Consider the following 24,568-nt stretch of genomic DNA (forward strand, 5'->3'; position numbering starts at 1 on the left):
TGATTATATAAGAACACATATACCTGTCAGGTGTTGGCAAGTGCTTGAAGAGGCCATAAGATCAATCTGCCACCTTCTACACCTCCTGGAGAAGGGCTTTGGCAACATGGGACCATTGTTAACCAAAATAACCTCCCTTAACACAGACACTGTGCAGCAGAGGGGGTCACTAGGAACAGAAACTTGTGGAGGGGAGTTAAAAAAAAAAAACCCAGAAAGACAAAACTCCCTCTTCCCCCATCTCCCTTTCCTATCAGCCTGGGCAGAGCGAGTGAGGATGTGAAAATGTAACGCCCCTGTGTCAATTTGAAAGTGCACCTCATCGGCTCATGTGCCCTTCCACCTTTCTCCATCACCATCACCATCACCCCCCTCCCCCCTCCCCCCCTCTCAAGCAGCTCTGTTGCTTTGGTCCGGCTTTGAAGGCCGTTCTTATTACTGGCACAGAGCGCAGGTCAGAATGGCAAGCCGGCAGCATAATATTAAAGCCTAATGAAAGGAATCTCTGCAGGGTCTGAGGTCTGCAGCGGCCAGAGGAGGCTGTGCCTCTGCCTGTTGTTCCTCTGCTCCTCTCCTCACTATTCTGCTTTTTTTCCCCCATCTCTAAATCTGGCTTCCCTGCCATCTCCCCTGTCTCTCTCTGTGTGTCTGTCTGTCATTATCTGTGTCTCTCTCTGTCATAATCTCTCTTTTCCTTTGTCTTGTTCTCTCTCTAACTTTACATCTTTAAGTTTGAAGCTACCTGCATCTGTGTGAGATGATGTTTGCACTCCTATAAGCTGCCCGCTAAAAATTCGCTTTGGGCTCATATGAATGAGATGAGGCTTAAGTGTTTCTACTGTTGACTGTTGCCAATGCATGATGTTGAATATACCACAATGGCAGAGATTTTACCATGAAGCTGTTGAAACAAATGTATGTTCAAATTCTTTTCCCTCATGATCATCTATACAATCATACCTCTTATATTAATTGAAATAAATTAACTAACCACATTGATTCCCAGCAGATAATTGTCTTTATTTACATGTGTGCCCCCCTTGACAGGAAGGCCAGAGGTCGCTTGCTCGGGACACAGATAAAATGTCCTAACATAGGCCATTAAATCTTGGTTCCCACTCTCCAAATATCCTGTCCCTGTAAACAGTAGCAGTGCTGACTGGTATTCGCATCGACCATTTTAGTTCTCACAGAAATATAACCTGTAGCTTTGCCATTTTAGTTTAAAGTCGTATGCGACCTTACTGCCATCATTTAGTTTGCATACCTGCCTTTATTTATTGGGCTTAGAAAATAATGGTACTGTTCTGAAAGATGATGTGCACTGGTAAACATTATTGGGAAAAGTTGCTTTTATTGATTGTTAGATACTTGTAAAGCGGTGGACTAATATGCTGTAGTCTGTTACATGACAGTAGATAAATCTCTTCTTGCTTTTCCATTTATTGGTTTAATCATGTTAATGCAAAAAGGTTTTAGTGTGGGAGGTATAGAAATTGACCAAAAAAAATATAGTATTGGTATTGGGTTTTAGCATCTTGCTGTGTTTGCCTGAGAGGAACAAAAACTGCTCATCATGTCACATCCAGTGCTACCTTTTATTTAGCATTAACAATGTTAATGTTTTTTAAAATGTTTTCAAAAGCTCTATTAAAGCGCTAAACACTGACAGTTACCCAGCTGATCTCATCTCAGATTCTCTCACTGTGTCTTTGCCTCTGTGTTTCTCTCAGTTTTTTTTTTTCTGTCCCTTTCTGTCATGATGTCACATCCAGTAACCTTTTGGTATCTGATGTAGTTTGAAGATTACTGAGGAAACAGGAAGTTCTTCAGGAAATCTTTTATTTACAGTATATTAGATCACAGACTAACACACTCCTCTTTCTCGGGGACTGATAATTGTCACCAGTTCATCAGTTACAAATATGTTTGTCTCATTAGGTTTTTGACCTTGTGTTTTTACCAGTTTTGAACCTAGTTTTAATCCACCCATCTACCCAAACAAGATTTCATACCATCATACATTTTTATTCTGCATTATTTTTTTTTTTTTACCCGCTGTCTAAAACCAAGGCTCAGCTGTCCTTGTGCCTTTACACATTGCAAATGAATGCATATCCATGCAAATTCTTAAAAAGAAAGGCTGAGAATTTGAATATTTTGCTTAAAGCTGCACCCAGGTCGACCCTGCCATTCGGCATTTGAAAGCAGTGTGTGTCTGTTTGAATACTGAGGATCTCTCTTTGTCATGTTCGCCAGAGGGGCTGGGTGAGCGAACCAGCACCGGCAGGATGGGCAGAGATCGGCTGGGTAGCTGCACACAGACAGACTAATTGGGAAAAGGGGGGCGAGAGGGGGGACGAGGGGTGTTGGTAAGGGTGAGGAAAAGGTGGGGTATGCAGGAAGGGGGGAATCTAAGATGACGACAGGGGGTTTAGGAGTGAGGTGAAAGAGGACGGAGAGCGGGGGATGGAGGGAACGAGAGAGACGGAAGGAAGAGAGGAGGTGATGAAGAGGGCACGAGAGCGTGCGGGAGGAAGAGGTGAAGGAAGGGTGAGCGGAGACACTGTGGTTTGCAGCGCTGATGTGTTAGTAGCCCTGCTGACTGTGTCATTATACTGTTGAAGTGCTGGCTGGATAACCAAGGTCCCTGCTTGCTGCAAACCACTGTAGCATTAAAACTCCATTATTCTGCATGTTTGACATATGGAAAAGATAGCTTTGCTCATGCCGCTTTTCTTGCTGTTATTAAAAATACTCAAACAGGAACTGGTCTCTCTCAACTTTTACCTTAAAGCATGCTTTTGATTCCAACAGAGCTGGCATCAGTCAGGGATTATTCTCATATGCATGAATAGTTGGAGAAAAAATATCCTGTGAGGTATGACATTATTAATGTGAACTATTCACATGTTCAACTGCCCAGTGCACAGCACAATTGCAATGGTGTTGCTATTATATTCGATCGTGATCTAATATAATACAGAGTTAATGAATTTTGAATAGAGTTATGAGAAGAAGTGACCATATATAGACGAGAGGTTTGAGCTGTAGAGCCTTAAAGGTTGCTGCTTGGGCGTATCTGGCTCTCGCTTTTTTGGTGTCCATCTTTGCAAATTTAAACGTATTCCAGACAACTGACTTTTTTAACATCTTGTTGGTAAATCTGCAGGGTCCATGCATAATGAATTATGTTGAATTACTGTTTCTTAATTTATTGTCTATTTGGAACATATGGAGTAATGGAATAGAAAAGGGGAGTATTTGAATACTGATTTGGGCATCGATTACTATGACAGCGATCATACTGACAACTCATTCTTAAATTTCGTACCGACAGAATTTTGCTCTGCTTGCGTTGGTTAACATTGAGTTTCTGACAGAAGTTAGAATAATTATTTGATTTTTTTTTTAATTCTATGTGCCCCCTTTTCCCCCAACGTTTCCACAAAGGACCAGCAGTGGTTCACCATATTTCACCCTGAAGGTCACCAGTTTGAATCATGAGTGAATGTTAAATGCCCTGGCCTGACACTTATAATATTTTATGACATTAATGATGTCACAAGATGTGAGTTAAAACTATTAATGTGTCTGGAGAGGGGTTGTTACCCTTGAGAATGAACAAAATAATTCAGAGCTGGTTTAAGTCTCCAGTCCTTTGATGACTTGTGCACATTAACTGACCAACATGTGATGCACTCCTCCAAAGATGTTCACATGCTGTTTTAGGTGTTTAGATGTATTCTACTACCTCCCTGGCTTTAATTGCCTTCTATTTATTTCCATATGTTATAAAAACTTATCTTGCAAAAACTTAGCTTGAGTTCGGTAATCCATCACAACGAACATCTTGCCTGCATTATTTTGAGTTATGTTATTTTTGTGAAGTAATGCAGTGCAGGCTTTTCAAATCAGTCTTGCAGTTGCATTACCAGGAAATAATAAATTAACTTTGACAAAAAATAAAAGCAGGCACAGTGTTCACTGTGATGGATTATACGGCAAAAAACACATTCAGAAATCTAAACCAGTGCAGCATGCTTTGAAAACAGCTGACAGTAATGTAAAGTATATGTGAACTGTAGTAATGGGCTAACACATGCAAAAACACTGATATAGTCCTTTTAAAGTCTGCTTCTAATATCGTTATACCAGTGGTACATTTACAAATTTGCCTGCCTCCAGCCTCCATTTCTCCTAAAACTACAGCCTGTATGGAGGGCTCTGGGGGCCAGACTGCACTGAACTAGGTTGAGTTACACTGGGATGCAAGCTAGATTGATCTGGCTGCAGTAGCCAGGGGAATATAAAGCAGGGCAGGGGCTTAAAGTCTGAGTCCCCCCAGGGAGGAGTCCTCGCTGCATGGGGAGAGGGGCATGAACTGGGCTGCTCCTCCCTCCCTCCCTCCCTTTCTTCCTCCCTCCTTCTGTTGTTGTGTCCATCCAGAGTACCTCCTCCATCTCTCCTTACGACATTCACTCTGTCTGCCTTTCTCCCACTCTTTTTCGCGTATTTTTATTATTTAATTTTCCCATTCACTCCATCCCTTCCCTCTATGAGTACACATTTCTCCGCAACTGTGGCTCCCAACTGATGGGTTGAGGTCCAAAAATGGGTTGTGGGTCCATTCTGAATGGACCACAAGTGACTTGTGAACATGTCAAGTTTGTAAAAAAAACACACTTAATTTTGAAATCCAGTGAATTTCTGGCACAGAGCTTTTATTTTGAAGTGTCTCTTCTGTTTATTCTTGCAAAATATTTTATTTCTTTGTGTTTTAAGCCAACATGTTGTTTACATATTGTGAAGTAAAACTGAATATGTGGTCATTTATCGAATGTGTGGATCTTGAACTAATGACTAAGTAGAAATCTGGAGCTTGTGACTGGACCAGTTGGGAACCAGTGCTCTACAACACCCGTCTGCTTCTCTCCTCTATATTTGCAGCCATATGGGAAAATGAATGTTGCCCATGAAGTTCACACCCAAAATGAAACACCATGGCTGATGCTGAGTTTAGCATTTAATCTGCTAATAATAAACTGGTTAACATCATTCTGTCCATTTGCTGTGATCTGAAAAGCTGGTTTTCCTCTTTTAAGTGATGGTGAGTGGCCAAGAGGGGAGGTGCACGTCATGTGTTAAATCCCTCCAGTATACTCCTGTATGACTCAGCCATATATAGCTTAACTCACCACAATTGCTTCTGAGAGAATCAGGGTAGAGCAGGAATAAAAGTGAAGTTTAGGCCTATTTTTTAAGAGCAGAAAAGGGAGATTGTCGCCCTGTGCTGAAAAGTTTGTTGCTCTTCCCTGCTGTACCGTGCTATCCTGCAGGGGCATGGTGCAAAGCTGCACAGTGCTTCTGCTGTGTGCTGTTGTAGTGTTGTGGTGCAATGATAGCAGGAGCGTCCGCTGGGGGAACCCAGAGTATTCTGTCTCACTGAGTGATACCCCTGTCTCCACTCACGATAAACAGTGCACACACACACACACGCGCACACACATACTGTCTGCAAAGCCCAGCCTAGCAGCAGATTCCTCCGCCCCCCCCTCCACCACCACCACCACTCCAATCCCCCTCGCAAAGCTGCAAATATATTAGCTGCCTCTTTTTCTTTTGTCTTGGGAAAATGGCAAGCAGGGGGAGTGTGTGCATGTATGTGTGTGTGGTAGAGGTGTTGGGGGGCTTGCTGTACTAAGAAACTGTGGAAGAACACCCCCCTTTGTGCCATTCCTGTTTAGATATATCCCCACGGTATAGGGCCCAGTCATGGAGGGAGGGAAAGAGAGCTACAGATCCGAAGGAGAGTTATGAGTGATACAGGTATGATGTAGGAAACAGAAAACAGACTGACAGATGAGGGAAAGAAAGATTATGAGTTGCATATCACATGTAAGCAGTGTATTTGGTTTAAAACTTAAAGGGGTGTCGGAACACAAACACTGTGGAGCTCAGTATAAAGGGGCGATTCATCCAGAACATATTTTTCACTTACCAGTGGTGTGTAGCCATGCAGATAGTTTTGGTATTTATCACCTAGGTTTTGAGCTGTTTTTTTTTTTACATATTTACTTTGAGATATTCACATCTTTTTGGATACTTTTTCTCAGAAAATAGATGCTTTTCACAGTGAAGTCTGTAGATCATGCAGAGTAACGGAGGCACTGATGTGCTATTATTTGCCTTTGCGCAGTTAGTCATCAAATTCACATTACCTATTATTTAATTTAATTGTGTAAATGTTTTCTGAAAGCACCAATAATCAGCCCTACAATATTGTTGCAATATTAATGTCAAGCATTTTGGTCTGAACAGTAGTTATCATATGTATGTAAATAAATTAGAGCTGAATCAATTCGTCTGTGATATTCAGTTTACAGTTGTGTCATATTCTAGAGACCAACTCCTATTAGCCGACTTAAAGATATTATCTTTAAGTGTTGGACTGTTGGTTGGAAAACAATTTTAAACATCATCTTAGGCTGTGAGAAATTGTGTTGAGGTGTTTTTTTCACTATTTTTGGACATTTTGTAAACTAAAATAACTGATTAATAGCAAGGGCGTGGATTTCATTTCAAGACCTTGGCTGACACCTATGAAACGTGGGGGGGTCTGGGGTCCTCCCCCAGGAAATGTTGAGCGACACTCAACACTCAACACGTCAATTTTTCTGTACTCTGGTGAATTTTTAAGTACAAATTTGTGTCTTTGCTGCATCAGTACAAAGTGGAAATGTCTTAAATATCATCAAAATAAAAGTCCTCTGGTACTTTCATCTTTTTGCTGTGGGGGGGACAAATCCACATGATCTAAATATTATGGGGACAGTACCCTGCATCTCTTTGCAAAATCTACACCTATGATTAACAGAGAAGATTATCAGCAGATGATTGGGTAATGATTGTAGATAATGAAGTTGCAACACTAGAGTATGTAGCTATAAATCAGGAGATAAAAAAGAGAGTGGATCTTGTCTGATCTCAGAAACAGAAAACCCCATCGTCTATTTAACTGGCAGCAGATTAAATACGTCTATAGACTGTATGGCGTCAGTATACCTGAGGCACACAGACTGATATGTATATATGGTGCTCAGAATGTATATATATATAGAGAGAGCATGTCTGCTGTCACATTATACCCACATACAAACACATCACTTCCCACTGGTCCTGTCTGAGATCAGAGTCTCTACAGCCCAGAGACTGTCACTCAAACACAGACAAGTGATGTGGGCGGGGCTGTGACAACTCTCAAATCTGGCAAGTCAAATGTTTTTATTTGCAGGGAAAGCGAGTGCCTGTGTATTTGTGTGTGTGTGTGTGTGTGTGTGTGTGTGTCTGTTTGGGTTTGTGTGCCATATGCAGTGCGCCAGGGAGGGCTCTCTGGAACATATTGGTGTGCGTACATAGTGGTTAATAATAGTAGCAAACGCATACAGCGATGGCAGCTCTGATGTGTGTGACAGTTTTACAGCCGCACACGCCAAGACACAGTCACACACATGTACACACACATACACACACACACACACACACACACACACACACACTCCCACAGCAGAGACGGAGACCTCCTCTGCCACCGAGCCCTCCGTCTTTGTTGAGTTCTCAATATTATCACAGATCCAGATAAGTAAAAACAACCACCCTACCCCGCCTCCCCGCCCCTCACGTACGCTCCATATGTGGGCAGGCACACAAACATATAGCCGAGTCAAACCCAGCCACCCACCCACACACACATACACACACGTACAAATGTACATGCTTAAACCACCTTCTCACGCTGAATGCACAAAGTCCTTGAAGCAGGCATGTACATCATACACTCAAATTCACAAATACACATGACACACACACACACACACACACACACACACACACACACACACACACACTCCCATATCCTCACACCCCCCTTCTGTCACAGCTCATTGTTGCTGTTGCTTGCTTGTCTGTGGCAATGGTCGTGTTGTGCTGGGGTGGCAGCTTTAAGTTTTGATAAGGAGGGGCAGTTGGGAGGGGGGATCAGTGACTGCTCCCCACGGCGAGGTCTTAGCAACAGTAGGCAGCAGCAGAAGACACCCAACCTGTCGTCCACATTGGCCTCTGGGGGTCGAGGCAGACAGAGAGATAGTGGAGCAGCTGCATCACTCTCAGTTCGGACATCTCCGATCAGAAAGAAGAGACAGACCTTGGGCTCAGTGGCTCAGCTTGGCAGGCAAACCAAGAGAAAGAGAGAGATGGCGAGAGAGGCCAGAGCATAGCAGACAGCCACCCAGTCCCAAGGATTAGTCTGTGGGGTTGGCAGAGCCTGGAACTGAGAGAGAGAGAGAGAGGTAGCAGAAAGACAGACGGCAAAAAGGACCTGGTGCCTGGCGCCTGCTCTGGGCCAGGTTAGCAGCCAGAGAGACGGGCAGACAGAGCGACAGACAGAGCAGGGACCCGGGTACTCGGTGGCTGTGTGGCTGGTCTGGAGTGGCTCACCCATATGGTGCTCTGCTCTGTTCCTGCTCCCTGTCTAAATCCATATGCTGCTGGTGGAAAGGTGCCCCCTCCTCCCCCCTCCCACCTCTCTTCAAGAGCATGCAGACCCTCACCCTCCCTCCACACAATCCCCCAACCCACAAGGGAGGTGTTGGGAGGTAAAGCCCTGAAGGCTTGTACCCCCCAGCCCCCCCTCTGTACCTCTTAACCCCTCAGAGCTGCTTAGCCCATTGTCACTACAATCTGCCACCATCGCCTTGGTGTTGTGTCCCCTCTCTCACTCCTTCTCTCTTTCTTTCTCTCTCTTCCTTCATCTTTCATCTCCTTTTGGCACCCGGTAATCGATGAACTTATTAACTGCTAATTATTCAAGCTGTGGAACGAGGATCCCTCCCCATCCTCGGAAAAAAAGAGGGGAACCTTTCCACTCAGTTCTGCCAAATGAAGTGGTTTATATTGCCCATTCATTTGGATTAAGTGCATTTAGGCTGCAGTGTTTGGGATGTGAAGACTTTGTCAGATTGCTATCAGCACCGTTTAACATTAATCCTCATTTTATTCAGCCAGTTGATAGCACCCACTTAGCAGAAGCCCAAGAGATTTTTACCATTGAAATACGAGGTTATTATTTGTTTTCTCTGTGAAGTGTGTTTCTCTAAAAAGGTGTGTGTGTGTCTCTGTTCTGGTTTCTCAGGAGGTCCTTCAGACGATACCAAAGTTCTGCTTTCCCTTTGACGTGGAAAGGTATGATTCCTCTACCTCTCTGTTTCCCTGTTTCTTTAGCACTGAAGCTTACTTTCACCTCCTTAACACACACACACACACACACACACACACACACACACACACACACACACACACACACACACACACACACACACACAAATTACATATGCCAAACTCTCCTCCTAGACACATATGCATTTGGAAAAGGAAATGAGATGATGTGTGTTTTGTGCATCACACAGTTGTGTTCCGGTGATATCACCATCGTTCCTCCAGACACATGATTTACTAACAGTCAGTGTGACAATGTGTGTATTTGTTGGTGTGATTGCAACCCCAACAAATCTTGCACTCACTGTTTCTGCAAACAACACAGATGTTGACAAAAAAAATCCCCAAAATGTCGATGGTGTGACCGTCAGGACACATGATAATGATTATGATAATAAAAACAACAAGCTTCATTCAAGGATGATACAGATGAGGTCATAGGTGACCTGCCCACTTGATGTGTTGTGCACGTTTAAAAGTACATGTGTGTGAAAGAGATTCAGAATGTTCGTTTTCTACATAATATGGGTCCGATCAGGCTGGCAGCACTATGAAAAGTACCGGCCTCTTTATTTTGAGGATGGAAAATGACATGTTAAAATTCCCATTGTAAAGACAGAGAGAGAGAGACAGGAGAGGGTGGAAGTGGGGTAATTGTGCAGTCTTCTACTGAAGCTGAGCTGCTGCCATCTAGTGGTGTAAGGACGTACAGAGCTTCTCTGAAATTCACCTTGGGCTTCGAAAAGCTTTTTACAGTTTTTCAAACAACCGTACTGGAAATATGTGACATCTGATTTGGACCTTGACCGGAGATTTAGCTCATGGTGAGATTTTGCCTGAGAACGAGTTCGTTTCTGATCCAGCCAAACTAAATTATGTTTTATTATATTGTATTTGAAATATATGTATGATTTCATAGATATGTTGCACCATATTATATCCAGTGATTAAGTGATGTTATTTTGGCAGTTTGTGAATGTGTGTGTCCCTTGTGTCTGGCCCCAGGGTTTCCCAGAATCAGGTGGGGCAGAATTTCACCTTTGTGCTGACGGACATCGACAGCAAACAGAGGTTTGGTTTCTGTCGACTCACTCAAGGCTGCCGGGTCTGCATATGTCTGCTCAGGTAACACACACACGTGCGCTCACATATTCACATGCTTACTTAAGCTAGCTTTTTTATTTGAATTAATATCCTCAAGGTACATTTTTTTCTGTTCTTGGTTCAAAATCAAGTTGTCCTAATGGACTGAATCTAACTGCCGTCTTCAACACTGGGCATCATACACTTTGTAAATTTTTAAAAGATTAAACAACTTCCATAAAAACAAATGTCAAAAGGGAAGCAACTGGATGTGTTAAAAGTTATGCTAGACTTCACAAATCTAAACATATAAAAGTCATTTTACTTTCTGAATCAGAATCAAGAGAATGTGTGGAAAAAGACTCGTTCAAACACCAGTGTCTTTATTTACTCGTTCAAATATCCAAAGACTTGGTCTGTTTTGCCCTTTTTCAAATTATCCATGTATCAGTCTCAGAGCGGCTTTTTTTAATGTCTGCATTTATTTCTTAAATGTGATGAAAAAAAAATTAATTTACCAGATCTTAGAAGAGAACACACATTTTTCAGACAGCATTTCCATTCATTCTCACACTTCACACTGAGCTGCACTATGCCAGAATAACAAATTTATATTCTCATCTGCCCACACAAATATGTTAGTGATGTGCCTATAATTATCCAAAAGTTTAGCAGTTTTTGATATTTCATAGGTGGATTTATCTTATCACAGCGTACATAAATGAGGAAACCAAACCCAGAAAAATTGCATTTTTTTCGCATAATTACTCTCCAACAAAGGCTATTATCATTTAATTCCCATGTAATTGCATGTTGACACAATGTTTTTACAGATGTAATTACCTTACCATTACAAAGAAGGAGCACTCCAGTGGTAGTCTCAGTGGACAGGCTTATGCACTTTAAAATAAACTGAGGAAAATGTACAAAATAAATCCATTTTTAATGAATGTATTAAGCAGTTTAACAAACAACGAACTGGAAATGGAGCACAAAGCTTTTTCTTTTTCTCTGTTAGTGTAAAGCAGCACTCCTGGAAGTGCTGTTCTCGTCTGTGTGTGTGTGTGTGTGTGTGTGTGTGTGTGTGTGTGTGTGTGTGTGTGTGTGCGTGTGTGTGCGTGTGTGCACACGCTGGGTGTATGTGGCTGTTGATGGACAGTCGTGGGTTTGTCGCTGCCCTGATGAGCTGCTGTGAAGAACACTGTCCCTCCTCCCCACACCACCCACCCTTCGCGGCCAGCTTCCATGGCCTTTGTTTTTCTTTTCTCGCTCTCTCTTCTCCTCTCTCTCTCTCTCTCTCTCTCTCTTTCTCGCTCTCTCCCTCTATGTGTCTCTCTCTCTATCTCTCTCTGTCTTTTCTCCTCGTTATTCGGCTACTGCCACAGTGCGACAGCAAAGACGCCTGGCCCATAATTATGCATGAAGCTTCACTGCCAATTAGCAGAGGTTCCCCTGTCCCTCTCGCTGAGTTAGACATGCTAATTCATTTGACATATGATGTATAAAATTCATTATGCATTTTGAGTAGTTTGCATGGCTTGCTTCATTTTTAATAAGACAACGTATAGAAAGTTTTTTTTTCTGTTGTTGTTAATTTAAAATTGTATGTGTGCTCCCCAGTTAGGTTTTTCGTTCTTTTTTGTCTTTCTATTTTTTATTTCATTAGTAAGATAAGTGAAAATATTCTAAAACATTTAAGCAATTTTTTTTAAACATCCAATAAATGCAAGAAATGTATAAATTTAGTTCTTGCATTCGAGGCTCTGAGTCAAATGTTTCTCTTCTTTGTTTATTATTCTTTAAACTTTTTTTCATTCTACCATATTAGTCATGCTGGATGGTATTAAGGAAATGTTAGTGTTTAGAAAAAAAATGTTAACCAAAGAAAAGCAAAAAAAATACAGATAATGTTAATTGTTTATCTTAAAGAATTATCAGTTAAAATGTGTCTCTTTAAAGAGTGAAGCAGGAAGGCCCAGGCCCACTAGTTACTTTTCTATAATTTCCCATGAAAATGGAATAAAAGTAATTAAAACAGTTTGTGTCTCTGTGATTGTTGAAGTGGTGGGACCGTAAAATTGTCACCTCTGCTTACAGGAGGAAGTGCCTTAATGAGTAGGACAGTTTTATGTGGACAGCCCTTTGTAGTCGCACTGCTAAAGCTGTGGCCGAAAAGGCCATACACCCTCCAGGCAAACTCTCGACAAAAAAAAAAAAAAAGAAACAACACACACAAACACACACAAAAAATATAATTTGTTTCTATGTTATACTGTTAATCCCCATCTTCTTCACATTTTTTTATTCAACATATGAGTAATTCTGTGAAGAGAAATGAGGATTTCCTCAGTTTTATTTAATGACTGAGGCTTTAGGATACGTTTTAGGGAGTGTGTTGCTCCAGTTTGTGGTCACTTAGCGGATCGCCGGAGGACACTTCCTTCCCTGTACTTAACCCTTAACCTGAGAAAGTAAAGGTGTAATGAAATCTTCCACTCAGCCGTCTACAAAGTGTAAGTTGACTTATGATTAAGGTGCCTGCGCATTAAAGGAGATTTAAGACTCATCTAAGGAGCATAAATAAGTGTCGTGCTAGGCACCCAAGGGGTATTTTATAGCAACAAAAAGATATTAGCACGCCAATATAGAATGTGAAACAGCTTAACTGCCAAGGTGTGTTGATAAAATGTAGGAATATGAGTTTATATAACATTAGGAGATTTTGTGAATGGTTTGCTTAATTTTTGTTTTCTTTGGGGATATATCCAAAACTTGAAAAGCCAGTTTTGTAAGGCTTATTTCTGCTACGTCTGTTTTCTTGTGTGCTTCTATCCATAATGGCATAATTGTAAGTTCCAACGGCCTGTCTGTGTCCCTGTCTTCTGTCAGATATTTCCATGCTAGTAGGTAGTCTGAGCCGTGGGTGAAGAGCACGACGGGCTGTGAGTGGACGGCAGATTAAATGGTTCATTCTTTGAGTACATGGCACTTTGAGAAGACATGTGTTTGAAATGGCAGGAGAGATTGTGGGGCCCCCACACACTGAGCACTCCTGTGATGGATGCCTCTCTCTCTCTATCGGAGGATTTGCGAAGCACAAACAGATCTGAGCAATGAACTGTGACGAGTAGGAGTATCTCTCTAAGCTTTCCAAACTTTAACTTTGCATCAACAGAGAGAGCAGAGACGGCGGGGGGGGGGGGGGGGGGTAAGTACAACAAAACAATACATCTTTAAGTTATATTCATTCTATTGCATTTGAATAAAGCATGCAAAGCTATTTTAGGAAGATGTTAGGAGAATATTGATAATTTATGGTTGGCTTCCTTTGCCAGCTATCATGTGTTTGCCTCTAAAACAAAAGATTTACAGCACCTTGGTGTAGGAGTGTAATGACTGTGAGATCTGTGAGGCCTGACGGCTGCTCTGACAGCGAGAGTCCTATTTACATCCCCTTCAGCTCTGAAAAATGAAGGATTAATGTCCAGAAGCCAAGCTTTTTAAACACACATGATGAAGGCAGATAATACACAGGCTTTGTTTTCCCCCTTTACTCTTTATATCAGGCTGAAGTTTTTGTGTAAATGCTAAATGTAAACTGACCCCATATGCAGATATTTGCGTTGTATGCAGTTTGACGTGGCAGAAATAGGTCTTCAGGTTGATATCCGGTCAGCATGTGAATTAACATACGCGTGTTTGATTTAGACTCACCCGCGAATGTGACCTGATTGCGGTGAATCTTCACACAGACGTCAAAATATTGGCATGCTAAGAGGCTGATTGTTTCAGGCTAATGGTCACTCAGCCTCTCTGATTGGTGCGCTTGGCTGCACTCCTCCGGGAACCCGGCCTGTCATTGGCCCCTTGCGGATTTAGCGGTATGAAAATTTGCATTAGGTTCACTTTATTGTTTTTCTTGTTGTCTGTTAATTCCAGTCTACAGAGCAGCCAGTGACCCATGGCCTTGAAACTCCTCAGTCTCCAGCCAACTGCTGGAGCAGGACTTGACTGTCTTATAAACTCTCACACAATCAAAGCTGCACTCTTATGAATTTCTATTATATAACAAAGAAACTGTAGATTTAAAGTTGAAGATTTCTAATTTGAGTGAAATTATTGTCCCAAAAACTTGTATTTAACACGTCTTAACCTATTGACATTAAGAAATACTCTGAATTTGTTGAGCAAATCCACTTTTGATTGATCATTTTGCCACCAATTTATTTTTCAACCCCTGCATCCAGGCGAGTTAATGAAGCATTAATATGAGAGTCTGTTTATTTCATGGTAATGCTAAGAAGTCCTTATCTAGAATCATTATTCATGCAGTGTTCAAAACTGCATGTTAAAAAACCCCAAACTAAATAAAAATTCAATACATTGATAGGACACCATGTTTTTACTATTTGATTGCATAACATTAAATGAACTGGGCCCTCGCAGCTTTTTAACGCCAAAAGAAAAATGTTGGCCATCATCCACCCGGAAAGCAAGTCGACTTGGCCAAGAATATGTCAACTTTGTAAAGAAAGCCATGCTGCAGATGCTTTTAGCTTATGGTGGGTGTACGCCGTGATTAGCTTTAACACAAACACCGCAGTATAAATTATTTTGAGCGTGTTAATGAATTTATTTATTTTACATTAATTGCATAAGGCAAAGATTTGTTTTAAATGCAAAGGGCATGAGAAGAAGAAAAAGCAGAGGGGCAGAAGGAGGTGGTGACGGGGTGGGGGGGCAGGAGGCATCTTGGGCTGCATTTTTGTTAAGTCTGTGCATCTGTGAGCAGCATGCTTGTAAACCATAGCATCCCACTGTGTCACATGAAAGCGATGGTGTTTTTTTTGTTAAAGAATCTATCTTTCAAATCATTGTTTTTTTTCCCCTTCTACCCTCCCTTCCTATTGGCTTAAAGGGCAGACATGACAGGAATCCTTAGCATGCGAGGGCCCCGGGTACAAAAAATGTCATAATAAGGACTAGATAGCATTTACTTTTTTTTCCCCAATGTAACAACGACTCTGTGCTTTGAGATAGCTGGCAACACAATCCATTATCAATGTCCTGGTTGCATTTGATCTTTAAGCAATAGGTCACTGACAATAACCAGCACATGCACACGGTAATATAACAAACTTGATGCTGTTTACATTTTTACTCTCCATCAGATGGTGAAATTTTTTATAGACATTGTGAAGCAATGTGTTGCAGATTATAAAATGAATTAAAACTTTGCCATTAACACACTTTGTCTCTCTGACTCTTGCAGCTATCTACCATGGTTTGAAATCTACTACAAGTTGCTAAATACTCTGGCAGACTACCTAACAAAACAACAGGTAATCATCTCTCCTGGATGTACTTATAATTGTATGTATATAATGTGCGGTGTAAGTACATGCAAAATAAGACATGGCAGTTTGATTTGACTGAGAAACAAGCACACAGTTTAGTGTCTTTGAAAACTGTACTGTGGTAAAGATATTTCCCTCCATTCTGTTCTCCTTCTGCATGTTGTCTTTTGTGTGCAAGTTTTGTTCGCCGTCTTGGGCTCGACTTGGCTCCTGTTGTTAGCAGCAACAATGTTGACATTTCACAGACCAAACACTGATCTGACACTGGAAGTTATTCCTGATGATTTACTGGAAAACAAATCGTTAAGAAAAAAAACACACACACACACACACACACGCACACAAACATACACACGAATGCTCGCACTTCACAAAAGTCTTTTCCCCTGACTATTCACTGCATTGTACTAGTAAAGGGAGGGGAAATGTAAAATATGCAACAAACTGGGGAGATGTGCAGCGTCTAGCGCAGAGGGTGTAGGTGATGTTCCCATGTTTAGACTGAAGAGAGAAGAAGAGGGAGAGAGGCAGAGCAAGGGGAGAGATGCAGGGAGCTTTGGGACTGCTTTCAATTGTTATGTAGTCGCTGCTGCTTCTTCCAAGACCCTTTAGAGAGCGATGATCAGGACAGAGAGGCATGCTAAAGTAGACAATTACAAACACATAAACATTCACACACATTTATGTAATTGAGAGGCAGGATAGTCAAATATAGAGAGAGACAGATAAGTAGAATAGACCAGTTTGTGTGTGAGGAAGAGAGAGACAGAAAGATTGCTAGAAATCCTGGGCGACTGAAGTGTTAGTGTGCATGATTTGGTTTCTATTTACCCCGCTGTCCGTTCCAGGCGAGAGGGAGATGTTGACAGACGAGGGAAGACAGAAGAGCGATGAGGGTTTAAGGCGAGGGGTAAATGAAGTGTTTCCCCAGGCCGTGTTGCTGACCATGCGTGTGAGCATTGAGCCTCTCATGACAGGAGGCTGTTCGATTGCACACACCCTAACACCCCCCCCCTTCCTCCCTCCCTCCCACCTACCATTTTCCTTCTCTTACTGTTTATTGCCGCCCATTCCTCTCGAGTTTCTATTTCCTTCTGGCTCGCACATGCATATACACTCACGCACGTGCACATTTCCTCAAATGAGCAATGGTTCGCAGCCAAAAACCAAAACAAAGTTCTCAGAGAGGGCGGATAGAAAAAGAATCTAAAACAAACAACAATGCGCAACCTCTGTGTTCACAGTAGTAAGTTTAGTTTAAGTACAAGTTGCAAACTGTTGTCCCCATCCGTTCTCCAGCCAGAGGCCCGAGAGCGTAAATAGCAGTCTTGTCGTGGAGCTCATAAATGCTGCAAGAATAATCTCGGGGCCTGTTCTGTGGTCAAGCTAGCTCTCTCTGACGGCTTCTTAAAGCCCCTGTCTTTGGAGCGGGGACCCCTGCTTAATTACTGACAGCCCGCTCTCGGCTGTAAATCAACCCCGCCGGATAATAAGCGTCTGCAAGCTCTGCACTCAGCCGTCTTTTAACCTCACCATTGCTCGTTAAACATATGTCAGTCGGAAGTTTTTGGAGCCCTTCAGGCCTCGCTGCAGGATTGCCCTCTGGACTGCAGCAGCGCCTGTCCCAGCGCTGTTGTTAAGATTGACACATAACTCGTGACATCAACAAAACAAGTAAATAAAATTCATGTGTCCTATGTCTTTTCTCTCTTTTGTTGTTTGTTTTCTCTCCCGCAGGAAAATGACTTGAATGACATGCTGAATTCTCTCTATGATCTGCCTGTGCCAAAGCCCTTCACGCCAGTCAACCTGAGTGTGGTAGGTATAGATCTCTTATTCCCCCTTATCAGAGGCAAGACAGCTGAGAGTCGCAGTAGAAAGAGGGAGAAGCGGGACAGGTAGATTACTATAGCAGTGTGTTGCATCAGGAAGGAGGCTGCAGAAATGAGATGATAAAAGTTGGCTGAAGAAGATAAAAGTGGAGCGGGAGACACTAAAGACAAAATTTATAGGAGACAAAAGGGAGGAATAATGAGAAATAAAATGAAATAGACACAAAGAGGAGAAGGGGAGACAATGATGGCATAAAAACAGGCAGAAAGAAAATAGGACAGGCAGGCAGAAACCGGGAGAGATCGACAAAACGTAGAGGTTGGAATGGACGAGATAAATGAGGGAACGATGGAGCAGACAGAACGTGGAGAGCACAAGGAGGTTAAGATACACTAGGTGGGAAGACAGAGACACACAGGGCCCGGGACTGACACTCTGTTTGGAAACAAGAAGTGGCGCTAACAGGTTTTTGTGTGATAAGCCCAAGCTGGACGTGTTTAAACTCTAAGGGTCCTCTCAGAACTCGTCATGTCTCCTGCTTATCAAAAACTGAAATGGCTTAACGAACCCAGGTCCCTCAAAGTCAGTGTGTGTTTGTGTTAACTCTGACACAATCTCTCCTTGTAGCTCCCACATATAACACTCTGAAACAGTTTTCGCTCCCATAAAGCTGGCCTATATAAGCAGAACAGAATGATTTTCAGTTGGACTGCTAAACTCATGGTATTTTGTTCACTAATATCTTTATTTTTGAGTTGTTTAGACTCCACACCATTAGGGGATCAAAAGAGTTTCGGTGTTAGCCTTTGTCCTTGAGGACCTCCGCTCCTTTTTTTGGACCAATTAAAAAAGCAACTCTGGGTCTTTTTCCGCAGCATAGGTCTCAGAAGGATACGCATCTAATTACACAGATGAATTTACAACATAACAAGACTAATATGAGGTAATCAATGTATCTCCATGAAGGTTAACAAGGTCAGTTAACATTCCTTGTGATTTATTTTTTTCTTTGTGTCAGGTTTTTTTTTTTTTATCAGCTGTATATATGCGAAAATCTTTTCATCTGCATCTCAGAGCTTCATTGGAAAAGAAGCCCCGGAGAACAGAGGTGATCACTCCATGTCTTTTCTGGAGAAGCCACCAGTTTGATATTTAATTGATGAAGCAGAATTATTCCCTAAAAGAGTGTTTTTTGTTTTATCATGGCAGCCAAGAAGAAGGATCATTGTCCCCTTTCATGTGTGAACCCTGTTTTGTTCTCTATCTCCCTCTCTCATTGTGCAAGAATGAGCAGTTGTATATTGCCACTGGGCAAGTACTGAGAGATCGGCGGAGCAAGGAGCCGGTGAGTGGAGGGGAATGAGTGAACGGCAGAAGCGGGAGGAGGGAAGGAGGCTGCTGTGAAATATGAAACCGCCGCTGTACTAATCGCATGGGAGCCACGGCTTTCCAATTTGGCCAAATAAGCTGCGCTATCTTTTTAAATATAACAAAAACAAACTATCCTGGGCCTTAGTGTATGTTTCTTCTCCTCTGGAAAACAATCAAACCTTGTAAATGATTAATGCCATTCCACACTGCTATATTCTCTCTCTGAATATCAAAAGTTTTTTTTTCTCCCTCTTTATGTTTAAAGCAAAGGCAATTGTGCTCAAAAAATCTCCTTGATGCCTCTCCAGTTAACCCACTTTCAATGTTTTTATATAAACATGTCTTCGAAGGAATAAGAAAAAAGCAGATAAGCAAGCAAACAGCCAATGAAAGTCTGGGTTGAGTTGGGGAGCATGGCTTGTGATTATCACAGTGCCATGAATTTGTAGACCAACAGAGAAACATAATTTTGCACACAGAGCATGGGAAAAGAAAGACTGAGATATATGCAGTATACTGTTTAACTGTAAGTGTTGTTATTTGGGGGTTGTTCAGCGCCTCAGATGTTACCTCAATTCCCTGATCTTTGATTAGAGTTTATATATTTGGTTGCAATAGCCCTTTTGTTTTGTTGTGTCTGCAGTCGACCATGAATAGACTACCCTGCTCGCAAACAGTATTGTTTACAAAAATGACGAGGAGGCAGAGACTTTAAAAACAACTTATCTGGCATGTAGTATTTAGCTAAATGTAAAGAAAAAATGGCACAGCAGAGGAAACTGAAATTAGCTTATCTGTGCCCTCATTGCCATCCAGTGTAGGAATGAGACTTACCCAGGTGAGTTAATGAACAAGGTATAATCAGAACCATGGTAATCCAAATCTATTTTTTATTATATTATGTGCTGTAGGAGTGTTGCATTGTACTGGTATTGACAATAACTGTAATATATAAAAACAAAGTATCGATATTATGTTAATAATGTACATATGATAATATAATCCAGTGTCTATTTATTCACTTCCATTTAGTTCCATTCTCGCTTTGTCTTTCACTCCACCTACCTATAATTGTTTTGTAATGTAAATGTTTGATGTGAAATTTCCTACCAAATAAAAAATAGACAAAACACACAATTAACAAAGTTAAATATGTAATTAACTTATAGCATTATTATTATTATTATTATTATTATTATTATTATTATTATTATTATTATTATTGTTATTGTTGTTGTTGTTGTTTTCAGATTTTCCAAAGATACCATGATAATATTATGAATTCTTTTTGTGAAAATTTTTGTAGGAAAATCTGTTACTGTGTAAGCCCTACTCTGCAGTCTTTAAATCATTTTTCAAAACTTAAGTATTCCTACAAGTGCCACTGGAAATCCCCCTTTAAAACAGAGCTGATTAAAAAATGGACGCAAAGTTGAAAGTGAAGTGCACTGTAAAAAAAAAACCTTGACTTCATCAAAGTGTGGATCATTTAAATTAACAAATTCAATACAATAGTTTATCTAACAAATGATTTTGTACCAATAGCTATCTAGTTTATGTGTGTTTTATAAAGTCAACAACTAACCAGCCATACTAGCTAGCTGTCTTGCTATCTCCTATCTTGTGGTTTATTTTGTAGTAGCAGCACTTATTAGCTTGAATGCTAACTAGCCTACTTCTGCCCCTCAGCTACAGTATAACCACAAACCAACCAGCAGTGTTTACTTTAATAGGAAAAATGTGATGCTTCACATCAGAATACACACTTGTCACAACCCAACATACAGTAACTGTCTTCAGAATACGCACATTAAAAACAGGAAATATTGCTTTGTTTTGTTCTCTTTTCCACAACCTTCTAGGGCAGAAAAACCTGGCACCTCTGTTTCTCTCTTGCTTTTTGGCAAAAAAGCACACAGTAAATAAAACAACTGGTTGGCTTCCGTTCGAATGTTTGACTCTGCCAAAAATTCATATTCAGCACTAAATGAACTTATATATTTAACTTTTGTATGTAGCCTGCTGCTGCTGGAAGAGAGCCTCAGAGTCTTTCACTGCATGTTTTGCTACTTTAGTGTAACTTTAACGGTCGTTTTGAAACTTATCTTTTTTTTTATTTACTCAAAAGCCTTGGGTGCTGGTCTTTTTGTGCTGAATGCTCTTCTACTCCAAGCTTCACCCTACTTAAACAATAACCATCCCCTGGGAATATGACAATTGTTTACTCGTGATAATTGATTTTACATTTTTCACATTTAATAAAAATGCAGTTAGAGCGTGAAACATGTTTATTTTTACATTAAACTACCCCCCACCCACCCAATGTTGAAACAAAGAAACAAAACCTATGCCCTTGAGTACCAAACAGCAGCACCTTCTAAAACAAACATTGTGGTTATTGGACATTGTTGAATCAGTCAGGTAAATAATGGCATGGGCAAGGGTTAACTCAGCTTTATTCAGAATGGCACAGAATCAAGCCTTATGTAGTTTGGCACATTAAGCTGATATTTGTACATCAACATGGATTTATTAAATTTCATATTTTTCCTGTCTGACTGTGACGGGCTTCCTCTCTTCTCCTGTGTTCTTATGTCTCGATAACGAGAGACATCTTTCTCGGTGGTGATACTTTCGGTGGGGTTGCTGATTTTGAATGACTCCTTTTATGTTTGCATCTTCTTAATCATGTTGTTATGTTATGTGTCACTGTTAATAGTCCTCTGTCCTTTATGCTTTTTTTCTGTTTATTATTGTGTCCTTTAAAAATGCAGCTAATCAAACTGTTTTGCAACCACCTCTCAGGTGTCGGATGTCATTCTTCCTGCCACAAGGGCCACAAATCAAATGAATTCTCAACTATTAGAGAAAACACCGTGCATAAGCTTGACATTATTTCTTTAATGATCTGCATTTGCAAGCAAACAGTAGTTGCAAGTTTAAACATTGTGAAGTCTAAGAAGACTAAATAAATTTTAATTTTTTACTTTAAATACTGTGTGAGTACCTATTGTATGCACTTCAGTGGATTTAAGAGAAGACCTGCAACAGATGGTCGAGTAAAGGCCTAGCGAAACGCAGGTGTACTAAGGATCCAGGAGAGCGTGTGTGAGAAACACAATAGTGTGTTTCAGTTGGTGCTTTGTCTACCTGTCTCCAAACACCACCTCTCTCAGGCCCCTTTGATCTGAACACTGAACTTGCCCTGCTCTCCCAAAGTGAGACAGGCAGCCCTGTGATCCTCTAAACAACCTGTGTGTGTGTGTGTGTGTGTGTGTGTGTCTGTCTGTCTGTCTGTCTGTCTGTCTGTCTGTCTGTGTGGATGCACACGTGCGCACATGTACGCGTATACTTTTGTCTGTGTGTTGGTACTCCGCAAGCCTTTTTAATGCTTAAATAAAGACTCAGTTTTCCACCGGAGACATCACCCCAGTCTGTGTCTATGGGGAGCTGAGCTGCTATTGAGCTTTCTCTGTTCTGTAGGCCTGATAAAAGCATTGCCACAGTTCAGACACCAGCTCAGCAATTCATATAGACAGAGCTGAAGATGAGCCATAAATCATAGAACAAAGTGAACGGCCTTTCCCCCTCCACTCTTCCCCTCATTCTCTTCTGTGTGAGTGGTATGCTTCACTTGTGACCTTCCCTCATCTTTCTCCTGCATGTTTGTGTTTTTCGCAGCACTCCTACTTCATCGCCCCGGATATCAATGGACTGCCAACCATCCCTGAGAGCGTAAGTATTCATGGAAAAAGAAACAGAAAAGAGACAAAAGGAGATAAAGAGAGATCCCGCTCTTCTGGAAACATCTCTGTCTCTAATCGTTTTTAATCAGATACACTTGTCACCTTTTGAAATTATTGCATCATCCCCTTGTTTCAGTTTTATCTCCTGTGGTGCTCGTACTTTTAATGTCGAAGTTCAGTGATTGCCATGGGTATAAGAGGAATTCAAACTGAACACATTTTCTTTCTTGTTGATTTTGCATTTAAATTGTAGCTCAAACATCGAGCATCTCAGGTCCCTACAGCAACATTAAAACAATAATCAATCTGAAATATTCTAGCAACACTGATTTATACATTATCTATTTTCATAACGTTACTATATCAGATTTAAAAATGTATTTCTCATCCATTTATTTTGACTGCAAAACGACATGTGTAGAGATGGAAGTCCGAGTCCTTTTACAGCTAGTACTGTATCTCTCTGTTTGGCACACTCTGGCACTCTCCCTGTCTGTAGCATTGACACTTTACTGTAAGCAAGGACAGTTTGTTACTGTATGTACCTACACATCCTTCTGTTCCTGTCTATCTCCAGAGGAACCTGACAGAGTACTTTGTGGCTGTGGACGTCAACAACATGCTCCAGCTCTACGCCAGTATGCTGCACGAACGGCGCATCATCATTACCTCAAGCAAGCTTAGCACTGTGAGTCCATCCCTTCCAAGTCATTCTCTCAGCTGCAGTCTGTTATCAGCTCTGCCCTGTCAGGCACAAGGGGAAAATATTTCAGAAAATAGTTCAAGTACTGCAAGTGCTTGAAGGATGAGTTTTCCTAAACATTTAATTCAAGTTTGGGTAAAGCTTTCAGTCATAAAATGTAAAGCTGTGTGCTCTCAGTAGTAGGAGTTTAAGAAAACAATGATCCGCGAGTATCGTTTTTTGTGATACAGTATCAGTTATCAAAAACACTGAATCAACTTTTGATAAGTAGTTTTCATTCAAAAACTTGTGACAGTGATTCATTTTGTGTTGTGTTTACATTTTCAACCATTAGATAACAGTCCTAATATGTCTTCAGCCGTTTAACTCTTTCACTCTATTATAACAATTTTCACTCTTTTAACTATTATAACAATCTATCGCTAGCATAAAGGCAACAAACATGGGCCTATGAAACAGGCAGAGTCGTAAGGAGGCACACCTTTAGCTCCTAAAATTAGATTTCTATAAATATCATTATATCACATTGCGAATAGTATTGTCATATACTGTCTCGTGATGCTTATCGCATCGCCAGATTATTGCCAATACACAGCCCTAGTGGCTATTGCTGCCTATGCTAACTACAATGTTATTTTGGTTAAAAGTTTCAGTTACTGTATTTAACCATAAATGGTGATCCTTAAAAATGTCAATGTTTTTTGTTGCTAACAGTATCACAATATATTGAATCCCAATCCCTGTATTGTGATACGTATTGGATTGTCAGATTGTTGTCAAAACACAATACTAGTGGCTATTGCTGCCAATGCTAACTACAAGATTATTTATTGTACTCAAATGCTTCAATTCTTGTATTCAACCATCAATAATTATCATTAAAAAGTCAATTTAGTGTGTTGCTAAAAGTATCACAAAATATTGAGTTGTAACACTAACCCTCCTTATTTGTATCATATCCCCAGATTTTTGTCATAACACTTTTATAGTGGCTATTGCTGCCAATGCTAAGTACTTTATTATAGTATATAGTATAGTATAGTATAATTATAGTGTTGTGCTGAAGATTCTCCAGTTGCTGTATTGATTTGCTAACAGTATTGCAATATATTGAATCACAACCCCTGTATCATGATATATATCGTATCGCCATATCCTTGCCAATACACAGCCCTACTCAGAATGTTATGTAATATAATATA

At 40.9% G+C, this 24,568-nt stretch overlaps 1 protein-coding gene across 2 annotated transcripts in view; it reads left to right on the forward strand.

Moving 5' to 3' along the window:
* Positions 1–24,568, forward strand: part of dennd1b (DENN/MADD domain containing 1B) — a 119,875-nt gene that overhangs the window by 38,936 nt on the left and 56,371 nt on the right. Inside the window, exons 4-10 of one of the 2 annotated variants that reach the window (XM_042515126.2) lie at positions 9,191–9,240; positions 10,279–10,398; positions 15,629–15,698; positions 17,451–17,531; positions 18,832–18,891; positions 22,599–22,652; positions 23,241–23,351. In XM_042515126.2, coding sequence (XP_042371060.2) covers positions 9,191–9,240; positions 10,279–10,398; positions 15,629–15,698; positions 17,451–17,531; positions 18,832–18,891; positions 22,599–22,652; positions 23,241–23,351 — 546 coding nt within the window. The remainder of the gene's footprint in view (positions 1–9,190; positions 9,241–10,278; positions 10,399–15,628; positions 15,699–17,450; positions 17,532–18,831; positions 18,892–22,598; positions 22,653–23,240; positions 23,352–24,568) is intronic. The other variant, XM_042515132.2, reaches the window with a different exon arrangement.

This window comes from Plectropomus leopardus, chromosome 5 (assembly GCF_026936395.1).
Source record: "Plectropomus leopardus strain MGB_pleo_1.0 chromosome 5, ASM2693639v1, whole genome shotgun sequence".
Taxonomy (NCBI): Eukaryota; Metazoa; Chordata; class Actinopteri; order Perciformes; family Serranidae; genus Plectropomus; species Plectropomus leopardus.